The 14,160-nt window shown below is 41.1% G+C and overlaps 1 protein-coding gene across 6 annotated transcripts in view; it reads right to left on the reverse strand.

Annotated features, from left to right (window-relative positions):
* LOC118105909 (arf-GAP with Rho-GAP domain, ANK repeat and PH domain-containing protein 1) overlaps positions 1-14,160 on the reverse strand; it is a 47,293-nt gene that overhangs the window by 21,935 nt on the left and 11,198 nt on the right. For all 6 annotated transcript variants that reach the window (XM_035153937.2, XM_035153936.2, XM_035153933.2 and 3 more), the window contains 11 exons: positions 11,321-11,475; positions 9,900-9,988; positions 9,732-9,814; positions 9,006-9,158; positions 8,311-8,380; positions 8,013-8,133; positions 7,700-7,884; positions 7,338-7,444; positions 6,038-6,237; positions 5,850-5,935; positions 5,331-5,513 (listed from right to left, as the gene is read on the reverse strand). In XM_035153937.2, the coding sequence (XP_035009828.2) occupies positions 5,331-5,513; positions 5,850-5,935; positions 6,038-6,237; positions 7,338-7,444; positions 7,700-7,884; positions 8,013-8,133; positions 8,311-8,380; positions 9,006-9,158; positions 9,732-9,814; positions 9,900-9,988; positions 11,321-11,475 (1,432 nt within the window). The remainder of the gene's footprint in view (positions 1-5,330; positions 5,514-5,849; positions 5,936-6,037; positions 6,238-7,337; positions 7,445-7,699; positions 7,885-8,012; positions 8,134-8,310; positions 8,381-9,005; positions 9,159-9,731; positions 9,815-9,899; positions 9,989-11,320; positions 11,476-14,160) is intronic.

A 14,160-nucleotide genomic window follows, 5' to 3' on the forward strand; every position in this document is an offset into this window, starting at 1 on the left:
CATTTACAAACACAGCAGGAAAAAAACTGCCTAATCTTAAGAGGCCAGAGTTATTTTTGTTGTGACTGACTCTGTGAATGCTTTTGTGTTTCAATACAGCCGATCACGCTAAAGAGAAAGGAGCAGAAAAGAAGGGAAGGAGGGTAAAACACACTGTTCCCTTCAGAAGGTTGGAAAAGGACACCTGTAATCAGGGCTCAGAAGGTGAAGCGAGTCCAACAAGAGAGAGAGGGGAAAAAAAAAAAAAAGAGTAGAATCACAAGAGTGAAAGAGTTCAAAAGAATTAAATCGGAGTCTGAACAACACAACCTGAAAGAACGGCAGGAGAAGTGCATGAGGTCTCATGGATCAATGAGAAATCATGTGACAGAATGAGCAAGAGAGGGAGTGGGTTTGATTGTCACTTTTCATTTGAACCTTTCTCTGCTTGAATTTGGCAGAGTGCTTCCTCTTTTCCTTTGTCTGAAAAACAAAGGACTATACCGTACCTGATATATTGACCTCTCCACTCAATCTTTGGCTTCTGTGTTTTGTGTAATTCTGCTCACTAACTAACAAACGCTAATGAAAACATAACTTTCTTGGCGCAGGTGATAAACTTATGTTAGTTAAAAATGGTCACAATCACACATCCATCCATTATCAAAAATGTTCCTCTTTCAAGGGTTGCAGGAGGGATTGCCAATGTATCACAGAGCTGACGTATGTAGATTTTATATTGAAACACACACACACACACACACACACACACACACACACACACACACACACACACACACACACACACACACACACACACACACACACACACACACACACACACACACACACACACACACACTCCATTTAGAGTCTTCAAAATGACTTCAAACTCGACTCCGCTCCAAACTCGTGGCCAAATCAGGATTCTAACAAAAAACCTTCCTGCAGTAAGGTGACGGCGCTAATGACTGCACCACCATGCCTCCCCACGATGAATTAAATGTGCAATATTCATGCCCACCATGTTTACTGTCTTAAACTTCAAGCCAGAGAAGTCAGAACTTTAGTTCAGTGCCTATGGGTCCACATTAGCCACCATGCTATACCATAGCGTGATGCACTTCAGTTTGGTGAAAGACACAGTGTAGTGTAGATATCTCCAACGAGTGTGGCTCATTATGACCTGATGGGATGACACATTTCAAATAAATGCTTATGTGTTTGTTCCATGTGGACATACATGTGATGTCAGTGTACTGCAATTTATCAAAGCCATTCCCTCTGACCAAGTGAACCAATCAGGGGAAAGTACAATGAGGAAATGGGTTGTTTGAGTGTCTGAAGACCTCACGCCCTCCAACATCTGCTGCCTATGAAACAGGGAGTAATGCAATAACAGAAAGAGAGAGAGAGAGAGAGAGAGAGAAGCGAAGGGAATTCAAGAATCTTACCCAATTTCCCCAGAGAGAGGGAGAGAGGGAAAGAGACAGAGAGATATTATCTGGGTGTGTCTAAAAATCACAGGCCTACATCTGGCCTCAGCAGTTACACTGGACCCGACCGGAGGGAAAAGAGAGAGATGAGAGAAACAGGAGAAAGAAAAATATTGTGATAGGAAGATGAAAGCATTTCAGTGACGGACATTAATCAGAGACTGATTGCACTTGGCTGCAAACTCAGCATGATGCACAGACGTGAACACATGCGGCCCATTCTGCTTTGTTCACTTTGATATTACAGTGTGTTAAATGTCCAGCCAAAACTACTTCTACATTTATACGTGTACATATGTTCATATTTAAACCCAGATGTTTCGGAGCTGTTAGCTACATTATGTCCTTTCATTACCTCACCAGGCATGGTTTACTGTGAGAAGGATGGAGAAGAAGGTGGACATGAAAATCCAGATCAGATGAAGGAGGGGGAAAGAGAGGAATGAATATGACATGGAAAACAGAAGGATAGACAAAGAGGGGTAAAAGAAAAGCACAAGAAAGCAGATCCCACCTCGAGCAGATCTACCTGTTGACATGACAAGCATTCATGACACACAATCCTACAGTGTGGATGGGGAAATGAGAGGACTCGGCCGGAAAGGGGAAGACAGACGGGACAAAAGAACGAGTAACAGCAGGGAGTGGAAAAAGAAAAAAGAAAAAGAGATGAGTTTGTCTACAGAGGCCACTTTCCAAAACTCTAAATGCATAAAAACAGGCCCGTAAAAGAGGTTTTACTACAGCCACAGCATTTCACTTTGCTATAATAAGCACCAATAACATGCTGATTGTCCACAGCATGCAGCCAACACAGACGCGGTAAACACAAACTCAACCAGACTGGTAGTGGCTGTCCAAGTGGGAACATATTTAACTGATCTACTGCTATTTTTTTATCCTAATAACAAAAATGGGTGTGTGACTTTTGTTTTAACAATTGCAACAAAGGTGCATTGTAACACGAGTTGTGACATTGTCCTTAACTCACACTTGGCACACATACTCTCAAACTGTCAACCCTCTTCCCCGTGTGAAATAACTCACAGTCAACTGTCAGTTCTCTCTCAAACATTTCTTATCCTTCACCCAGTGGGCTTTGGTTATGTCTCCCTCTTATAACATAAAAACACTTCAAGCACTTTCGGATGTCAAGAAAAAGGCTTCAAAAAAGGTTCAAATATCAGTGTGATGTAATAAATCAATGGAGAAGGAAGAAGGCTCATTTTTATTCCTATCACACAAAGTGGCAAAACAATCAGAGTTTAGATTCTCCCAAAAATAAAATCCAAGTTGAGATTAAAAGGTAACGACGGTGTTAACGAATCTAAAAGTAGTATCAGTAGTTGCAAAAGAGGAAAGAAAGGCAGCAAAGAGACGGATGAAGGGACAGAGAAGAAAAAAACAATGATGTTCATTGAAAGAGGGGAGTCTGTATTTACATCTATAGCTACACAAGCCAGAAATGCACATAACATGCCTACACACACACACAAACACACATTAATATGCAAATTAACATATCAGCCTACTCCAGTGAAAACCAAATAAGCTGACGAACAATAACTCTAATGTGCACCCACTAACAGAGCTACAGTCTCATGACAATCCACACACTTATACATGGGTTTGTTTAACTCCACTGAGATCCCAAGCTGTCAGACTCAAAGTCCATTGACACAGATTCCTGCGTTCGCACACACCTTCCCCCTAGAAAAACACACATTCACATTCTTCACAGAGTTCATCGACAAGAAGGCACAGATGCAGACGCACAATATTCTTTCACTACACTGTCCTAAAGCTCAGCTCAGCTCACACGCGCACACGCACACGCACACCTTACCTGAAAGTTTCCAGTTCCGTTCAGTCACTCCTCTGTTTTAATGGCAGCAGACAAAGACACGCACACAAAAGCAACCAGTGTTAAACGAAAGAGCTTGTGATGCTTCAGTCTGACAAGAAATAAGAAAAAGAGTCAGGACTGAAGAGATCAACTTTCTTCGGCAGTCCCAGCCAAACAATCAGGAGGACAGGAGGAGGAGGAGGAGGAGTAGAGGCGGAGTTACGGCACATTCCAGCTAAAGCAGTGTGTAATGATGTCACATTCAGAAAAAAAAGGGAAAAACAAAGAAGAAAGGAAACAGAGAAGTGGAGACCAGAAAGCCAGGATTAGATAAACAAACCTGGATGGAGCCCACATGTGATGACTGCATAACGGACGTATCTCACAATCTATTATTTATGATAGTATTTTGACCAATAAAAGAGAAAAAGAGGTATAAAAGCAATCAGATTATTTCTCTCTCTTAAAACAGAGGAAACCCTGTGTCCAAAAGGTACAATACAATTTCACAAAACTCCAAGAAATGTAATTTCCCAAAGATAACAAGAATAGCAACATGGTGAGAAAGTAGTAACAGGAAAGGAAGATAGCAATCATGAAGGAGGACTGAATGAAGGAGGACCAGCAATCGAGCACAAACAAGCATCGACCGGTGTGCATGTGTGTGTGTGTGTGTGTGTGTGTGTGTGTGTGTGTGTGTGTGTGTGTGTGTGTGTGTGTGTGTGTGTGTGTGTGTGTGTGTGTGTGTGTGTGTAGTAAAAAAACTTCCTTTAACTCCCTACACATCCCAAACACAGTGACTCAGTCACCCACATGCAGACACACAGACGGACCAGCTGAAATGCTTAAGTGGAGAAAATAGAAGTCACAGTCAGGTGCTGAATGTGACTCCCTCGCACACACTGTGTGCGTCTGTGAACAGTCAAGTAACAGTAAACAGTAAGTGGGTGAAGCAGCTAAGACATTTATTGCACTCAGTGGAGCAGAGCAAGGGCACAATTAAAACAAACCTCAATCGTATACCATTAACAAACTGTTCCCAAAAGTCTTGTGTGACTTTTACTCACCAAATATAGTGAATGAACATGAAGCAGACTCAGACACTGAGGAGGACACAAGGAGGGACGAATAGACAGGTACTCTAAGTCATGGACTATGTTGTAATGTCTCCTTTAAAGGAGCTTCAGCTGATTCTACTACACCAGAAATTCAAAGGAGTTTGATTGAAACCAATATTAATGTCATTCTCTTGTTGTTTATTCCATTTTATAATATACAGAGGCGTAACTCCTCCTGCAGCGGCGGTGAGCTTGGTTCTGACCAGGCCCCCACGTTCTCTCCCCATTTCACGCTTACAGTGTCCTATCAAAAAAGGCAAAAATGCCCCAAACTATCTTTAAAACATATATATCAATCTATCTGTGTTTATTCAAAGCAGGATACATATGCAAAAATAAAAAAAACTGTGTACTCTAGCTTTAACTTTGACTGTGAATGTCAGTTATGAAGGTTATTGCACCCAGCAAACTGTACTTTACATGTTGAACTGCTTCTGTAATATGCATTGGTCTTCACCTTTAGAATCTAAAAGTTGTATTTAAACAAGAGCCTCACTAACAGTATCTGGTTCTATGTTGTTTTTATTTAGTTTCATAGGGGTCATTGTGTTTCTCTGTCAGTCATCTGTTCTATCTTACAAATCCGTACAAGAGTGACACTGAAAGTACAAAATATACTGAATGTATAGCCATTCATTTAAAATCTTGAAATCTTAGTCATAGTATGAGGAGTGAGGGTGTATATACATGGTGTTTGTGTCTTAGCACATGCAAAATCCAGACATAGCTCAGCCTGTGATCTTCAGCAACGACTAAATGAATAAAGCCAACATCAACAGTTTTGTCACTTACGCCTATCTTACACAAGAAATGACTCACTCTTATCTCCGGAAAAAATTTTTCCAGAGAAATACAGACCGAAACAAATAATCGAAACGGATTTCAACTTACATTGTTGAGCTCTCTCTGGTTTCCATACAGGGGGTGGTACTTTCTGTATTTTCCCTGGCGGTATTTGTTGGTGATGAAACGTCGCCTTTCTTCACTGCAGCTGGAGGGCATCAAGGCCTCGCTTGGTGGGATGTTGGCTGCCCAGAAACTGTTTACCCGCTCGTTGCCAAGCAAAAGGAACACCTGCAGCACAAGTAGGGTTTAGGATGCGTAGCTCCACATTATGAATGGGAGGAGACATGTGTGGTCAGTAGCACGTGCTATTAATATACACTGTGCAGTTTATTAAGTATGTGTGTCTTTAATCAGTAATATCCTCTACTCTTGTGTGTAAATCAATAAACCACCAGACTACTGTATTATGTTGTGTAAGTGAACCTCATAAAAAGGAACCTCTGTATTAATTAACCTGCAGCTCTATGAGAGTTTAAGCAGCTAAATGCCTCGGTCATGAATAAGTAGTTATATGAAAAAGAAGTCTAACTGCAATAACCCATTAACCCATGTGTGTGTATGTACCTGTATAAGCTCCTCTGTCCAGACTTTCCTGTCCATCTTTAGACTACGGACCTTGGAGATGCTAGGACCCAGTCCTCTGTGCTCTCCTGAAATACACACATAAAACACACATACACACCAATTACATCCTGACCTTGTAAAACTACTATAAAATTCTACATGAAAACAAAAAATCCAAACGCACAAACCTGCGCATCGTTTGCAGATCACCACGCACAAGTTGATGGCCGCCCATTCCGGCTTGGGAGTCCCACAGTCAGCGCAGACACTGTTGCTTGACTCCACCCAGATCCGGTCCGCCACCTCGCTATTGGACAACGCCTCACCTATGGCATTCCGCATGGCGTCCACCCACTGCTCCCTCAGCTGATCGGACTCTGCTATGAAACTACGAACAGAGACAAACACACGGTCGAGTGTTAGTGCCGACATGACGGTGTCACAGCCAACAAGAGACAGAAAGGAGAAGGCCTGTGCCAGCCGTGCGTGTGTGTTTCCTTATGAGTCCCCTGAGAACAGACTCCACTCTGCTCCTCTTTTGCAAAATATACTTGAGTCAAAGACTGGAAACTACTCAAGCACATACACACATATACACACACACAGACGGATTTGTGGCTTGACGCAGACTCTCATGTCTGAATCCTTCCTCTTCTCATCCTTGCTTCTCTTTGTGCTTAAAATACACACACACACACACACACACACACACACACACACACACACACACACACACACACACACACACACACACACACACACACACACACACACACACACACACACACACACACACACACACACACACACACACACACACACACAGTCTAAATCAAAACATATGCCAAAAACACAAACTTACAAAATCCTCTTGGCTCCCTCCTGAATTATCGAAAGTAGATTCACCACACACAAAAACTGCACATGCAGAGACAAATACACACTAGAGTCAATGCAGACTGAGACCAAGACACACACTGACACACGTTCCAGCTCAATACAAACACACAAGCCTTTTCAGATTGCTCCATCCTGTCAAGCTGAGCCACTGCACTGCAGGCTGTGCACTGTCGGCCAAGAGACCACACACACACCACAACACATGCACTTGTGCAAACACACAAACCTCACTCTTCTTCACAGACAAACACACACACACACACACACACACACACACACTCATACAAAGGGCTTTTCACATTCTCCAAACATGTCCAGCTGAGGACTCTAAGGGCAGATGGACGGTGGGAATTCTCAGTAAAACATCATGATCTAATTTCCCATGACTATACAAGCAACAAGAGCAACTCGGTCACTGACTTGCATTGAACAATGTTGCTCTTTGAACTTGAGGAGTGTTCACATAATACTGGGAGATGCACACATCTAGGATGAGAGTTTGAGTCTACGTATACACACAGCAGAGTGAGTGTGTGAGTGTCTGTGGTGTGTGTGTGTGCGTGTTGCATTTGTGTGTACATACAGTACCTGAATATGCGGTAGGGTGTCGTGAGATCAAAGTTACGACGTTCAGAGTCTTTAACATTTCCTACATTCATCTCAATGGATGTGATACCAACTCCAATACGAAAGTCCTGAAAGAAAAACAAGGTATATCATTTCAACTATGTCGTTGTCTTCCATTATGTAACAACATACACATTTTAAGTATAACATTATTTTCATATTTCTTTAAGGAAAATTAGATTTTCCTTAAAAACTATGATCTTTGAATGTATTTTTTTATTAAAAATGTTTTATTTAGCTAAATAAAGATCAAATCACATAATAAACTGTGATTTGTACACACATCTCATTTCTGCACACATCAAACGCAGCGGGATCCTTACGTCTATGTGTTTGTAGAGGTAGACCTTATCTGAGGCGATGACAGTGTAAAGTTTGGAGCGCAACCCTTTGAGCTCCAAATAGCCCTGATAGTCTGGGGTCAAAAGCGAGCCAGGGCTCATGGTGTTGCGGCGATGGCGCCCCCTGTTGCAGTCCTGTAGTACAGTCACCCAGTCATTTCTCTCAGCTGAATAGAGCAAATACATGTGTAAACACAGTTTGTAAAATATACATGCAAAAACGTATATTTGTATGTGTAAAAGACAGGAACATGATATATTACGATGTAAATAAATCAGACAAAAACTGACAGACCTTCGCTTTCAGCCCTGAAGATAAATGTTCGGTTGTTTGTGGCGACCTCAAACTTGAGCTCTCCCACACTGGTCACATTAGTAATGTAGGCTGTTGAGATGATCCCCTTGGAATAAACGTCCTACAACACACCATACACACAGCAACAGCATTTCTGTTATACAGATCCATATCTACCATTCAGCATGAAATGAGTCTGCATTTGTGTGTGTGTGTGTGTGTGTGTGTGTGCGTGTGTGTGTGTGTGTGTGTGTGTGTGTGTGTGTGTGTGTGGTGGTGTGTGTGTGTGTGTTGTTACCTTGTCATTTTCAAAGTATCTCAGGTAGTCAACATCCAGTTTTACCCATCGTCGCTGGTAATAAAGGGCTCTATATATGATGTATGTGAGGACAGACACACAAACACATGAAAAAAGCACATAAGAATTTTTGGGATTATCACATTTACTTTAGCACATCTGATTGTGATGCAATTACAATTTTTCTCTTTATTTCTCCCAAATGGGATTAAATGTACTTGAAAAACTCACAAAACTTGTCACACTTATCAGTCGTGGTGAAAATTTACATCTAAAAATGGTTCTTGCAAATGGCTGAATGCTTTGATCTTATCCCAATGAAAGGTTAATACGACAGATTTTCTTTGTGTCAGTGGTGTGGACTCAAATTTTGTTGTTTTGAAATCAGATCTGGCCCAAACTTCACATTTAACAGTCTGCAGTTATCTTTATAGTTGCACAACACATTTTTCATGTGAAATATTTGTTGCTTTGAAATGTGCTCTCGAAATAAACTGGTTCGACTAGAACTGGAATAGCAGCACTGCTAATAGGTAGTAGGTAGTATGTTAATGTGGTCACCATTTTAGTTTAATTATTGTTTCATTGTTATTTATAGTTGAAGGGTTTATGTTCTGTGAAAAGCATACATAGCAGTTGACCTCTTTAACAGTAGCAGAACGTCAGTTTGTGTGTGTATTTGTTGCCATTTATACCCCTGAGGTGGATTCTTGTCCAGCCAGCCCATCTTGATGACGGCAGCGTGCTGAGAGCTGTCTTCTTGACAGGCTGAAGCCCGTCTGCCAGTGGCAGGCAGGTAAACACTGCCTTGTACGGTACTGAGGCCACTGTCATGCCATTGGGAAGAACTTTGGAAGAACAAACATTGCACACAGACTTAAATACTATTAAAGTCCTCCAATGTTAAAAATCAACAGTTTGAAATATGTCACCTTGAGCCTCTTATATGATACATTTTGAGTGAAATAAGCTGTCAACGCCATGGCTAAGTATTTCCACATTAAGGGCATGGTCACACATCGGTGGATGCAAACTTCACCAAAATTGAACTCCACACAAAGCCACCCTGCGGATTTCCTTTGCCACAGGAAGTGAATGTTCTATTCCCACCTTGCTCACAAAGATTGGAAGGTGACGGAGGTTTGCTACTCTCAGAGTCGTGTATGTGTGACCGTGCCCGATCACTGCAGTGAACATTTGCCAGTAAAAAAAAACCTGTTTCAGACAGGCAGGGTTTGTGATGCCAAAAACCTTATAATATAATGGTCTGTTGCACAGTAAAGGTCAGTGGTGTTCTGATGACCAAGAGTCACAAGTCTCTGCGGTTGCTCATTTGTTTAACTAGTGAACAGCATAAGTATTTTGGGTTTCTGTGTTTGTGTTAATGCCTTTTTCTCTCGGTGTGATCATGCATGACTCACTCCTCATCATCCAATTGCTCATCATCACTGCAAAAAGAATTGTACCGCCCCTTTATTCCACCAGGTACTTGCAGGGACATATCCTATTGGAGGAGACAGATGTCAGTCACATTGCGCAGGAGAAGAGGAAGATGAGTGTAAAAGACGGAAGTATTCTCACACTCTTACCCTCTCTGGTGTTTTCATGCTATTAACAATGGGGTTAATGAAGTCTGGATCCTCATATTCATCAGAGCTATCATCAAGTGAGTTTTGACCTAAAGGAAAGGAGTAAAAGATGAGAAGTAAGCTGTGCAGTTTGAGCTTGGTTTGCTAGTAAACCTGCAGAATGATCCAAGAAAAGAATTATTCTTTTTAATCATGTAATTATGTTCCTGCTGTCAAAAATCCCATTTAGACTTCAGTGAGAAGCTGAGTCAAAATTCTTCAGTGGCAATTGCCTCAATTAATCATAATTAATTAATCATAACCAGCAATTCATCTTTTAGAAATGTCTATAATTGAATTGGAGTCCACCTGAGTTAGTGAACTCAGTCAAGTCAACTGGTTGGACGTGATCAGTCCAAAACCAAACTATGAGGTCAAAGGAACTACAGAGCATAGACACAGGATTGATTAGAGGCTACAAACAATTCTGCTGCAAAGTTATTCCATGAAAGAAATATATAACCTGCATAAAAAAAAAATAGTCTTCCTGGAGTTTGCTTAATCTTTACATGTTAATGGGCCTATATAAGTATTAGTTTGTCAGTGTGGTGTGAGTCAATATCAATCGTCAGTATTTCCACTGGCAAGTGGGAAAGGTTAAAAATATTTTTGTGCTTAATGTGTTTGAGTATATGCGGTGTGGCTGGTGCAACTATGCATGTCTCTATAATTCAACCTTTCCCTATATGTGACGTTATCAGACCTGAGTAGTTGCTATAGGTTTACTAGATAATAATAAAATATACTTATTAAATAGATTTTCAAGCTGACATGAATACAGAAAGAAACTGCCTGTGAATGATGATACGAAACATAATATAGTATCACATTTTTTAACATGATGACTATATCATTTGTTTTCTCTAAATTGAAATGAAAAAGTTGTTTCCACTGTGAGACGAGCACACACTTATTTGTTCACAGGAGTTAAGGATGAACTGTTAAGCTGATAATTGTTAGCGAAGCTTAGAAATGCTTGTAAACAGTCTCATCTAGAAGGGTGGGTTTCCATAGGAACTTAAGTCTTATTTAAACCTACTTTACATTAATTAATTTTATGAAATATCCACAAAATTCAAAAGGTTAGGTTGGAAACACTGTGCGTTTTTCGCTGAGAAACGCTGAATGTAATCAAAGCAGTATCAGTGTAGTTATGTCTTGAGGGACAGTTGTTTGATTTTATGTTCCCTTCTGTATATAGCTAATGTATGGATACGCTTATTTTTGTACAGTTGCATGTGTATATATAAGGAATTAGGGGAGTTTAAGTACAGTATGACCTGGAAAGAAACTTCAGCCAAAGTGTGTTATTGTCCATTTCTTGAAGATAAAATACCAAAAATAACACTAAAAAAGGACTTAAGGCTGATTATTCTACTTACTGAATTCACAGGAAGGTCTGGAGACCCTCAGCTGAGCGTCAGGTTGAGTTGAATGTTGTGCGTTTTCTTGAGTTTGGGGTGTCCTTATTCGAGGGGGGACCTGGGGAGTTTGGTCTTTCTGCATCTCATCTGTGACTGTCTTGGTAGGAGAGGCACTGAGGGATAAAGGCGTAGAAGACAGGTCAACAGAGGTCTGGACATCAGGAGACGAGTCCTCAGACAGCATGTCGATTGGAGATCTGGTGAAAATTCCACACAGACGGGTGATTCCATACATCCTCTGCTGGGCGGACAGCCCCTTCGACAAAACCACCAGCCTTCTTTTCTCTCATTCCAAGGTAAAAACTACAAAAATAACTTAATTTGAGATTTGACTTGAGGCATCCAAAAAAATCCATGTGCAAGCAGTTACACAGAAATTATCTCTCTAAAAAATGCATGAAGAAAAATAAAATAATTGAATCATTCTGGTTAACATTTCCGGTAACCAGATTGAGTTCACATTATTGACCGCTGCTTCGGAGCCTGAACTTTCTTCATTGGTCCGAGAATTGATCCCAGAACTGTGGCAAACTGGCGTCCCTCTGCTCTCCTCCTGACTGTGTTCTCTCTAAACCTATGGCCTCAGCAGCAAGTCTGAACCTGCACCACTTTGTAAGATACCATCCCCATGTAAACACAGCATACCTCTGGACCAGAGGTATGCTGTGTTTACATTTGGGGGGAATTGATGACAGAGAGAGTAATTTTTATTCTTAAATATTGATGAATGAAGAAAAAATTGGGCTCCAGCAGAAGGGGCACTTTTCTCATCCAGGGCAAAAGGTCAGGTGCTTGAGCACCACTAGGGGTCTATCTGTGCACGTGCCTGCCTCTGGATCCCCCATGAACACACACACAAACACAGTGTGTGCACTACAGGTGTGACGGCATACCAATCGTACAATATTATCACCATGAAGACAGTCGAGCTTTCACAGTAGAGGGACAGGATAGGCCTTATGGGAACCGGTTTTACAGAGTAATTATCTAACATCTAACTACGCTTGCCAATACTTTTAATGAACATCCTACTTATTATGTGTTAGTTTGTGGCTTCAAAGTCATAACATTCAAAGTGAAAGAGCAAACATTTTATGATTTAAGATTGAACTCCCATTGTCAAGTGAGCACGTTCTAGAAGTTAACACTGAAAAGGTAGCACTTACTACAAAGTTCTCCCACTCAAGAGAGTCAGACTGATACGCGATCGAGGGGTTTGTTTATTTCTGGGTTGAGGTGTAGAGCGAGGTGGTAGGGAAACACTGACACTCCACACAGGGGGTGGGGTTAACTCCCGTTTTCGTGTACAACTTGAAACACGTAGTGGTGGCATTGACCAAGGAGTGCAACGGCAGCTGATGGCGGGTCAAGAGTCTACAGTAAACCCAGAACACTGACTACTTTTCACTACTTCACTATGCATGGGGACTCTTCCGCATCACCTCTGAACTGGAACTATGTGACAACGTCCGAGATAGTCCAGCTCGGAGCCAGGCATGGCTGGAGGGGACGCCAAACAGACCGTGCCATGGTTCATGGGCCTATGGGTGGAAGAAGTCAGGAATTTGGCTGAAAAGTGTGAGTGATCCATAACCTCCCTAGTCACAAGGTCTGCCTGCACATAGGCAAGTAAGGCATACCATTCACGTAAACTGCACACACCGCAGGGGGTGAATTAAATGTTACCAGGTGAGCGTGAAGGAGCGAAGCCTAACATTTAATAGTAGCGAGCCAGTTCGGTTAATCTCATTACATGGATCAACAGTGAATCAAAACTGCTGCACTATAAAATTCAACAGTGTGATCAGGTCTTCCTCAATGCAACACACTCACATAGGATCATAACGGCTAACATATAGAGAATAACACATTCATGCAGCAAACACTACCTCAGGTCAGTCTCCTCATTCTCTCCTCAAATGCCAAACAAAAACTAGATTTACTGCCTCATGGTTGTATGCCTCTGTCAACCAGTCAAGCTGTGGGAAAATGGTCACATCACCCACAGTCCCATTCCCCCGATTCTGGGTTATGGTGTTAAAAATAGCCCGTTTTTTAAGTGGACCTGGAGCAAATTTGAAGGAATTCCCTTAGGTTTTCGTGAGATATTCTGTTGAACAGGCCAATAATGTTTTTTTTTAGGTTGAGGTTAGTTCACCTTTGAGTCCAAGTAAACATTTGTGGTAAATTTGAAGGAATTCCTCTGAAGCGCTCCTGTGATACCGCATTGATGAAATATGGACAAAAAGATAACCCTTGTTGACGGGAAAGTCAAGAGTGAGCCAACAGGTTCCCGTACATCCAGAATTGAGAAACTTCCTCTTTATTCCTCCTTCCTATGTTTATTTCCTTCTCATTAAAACCATTTACGGTTTGAAAATAATAAAAGATATCGGTAACACAACGATGCTAAACAGTATTTTTAGCTTGACAAAATGTGAGACTGTGTCCACACAAAGCCTTACTTTTACAAGTTATTATATGCGCCAACTCTGAGTCAAATAGTAGTTGAAAAAATTATATTTTAGTCTATACAATTCAAAGTGTATGTGAAAACCCTCACGGTGGCAGTTCAGTCAGGTTAAAGTACTTTACTTTATGACTTTAATAACCTAAGGAAGTTGTTATTGTTATAGACAGCCGGTTGTAGATTTGACATACTGGCTGTAAAGCAGCATTCAAACAAATGAGGTTCCACCATATGAAATAAACTAAGGACTGATATAGACTTTGATTTATAAATAAATTAAGGACTGATGTAGACTTTAATTTATAAATAAATACGAGTTATTACTTAG

This window comes from Hippoglossus stenolepis, chromosome 4 (assembly GCF_022539355.2).
Source record: "Hippoglossus stenolepis isolate QCI-W04-F060 chromosome 4, HSTE1.2, whole genome shotgun sequence".
In the NCBI taxonomy this organism is placed as follows: Eukaryota; Metazoa; Chordata; class Actinopteri; order Pleuronectiformes; family Pleuronectidae; genus Hippoglossus; species Hippoglossus stenolepis.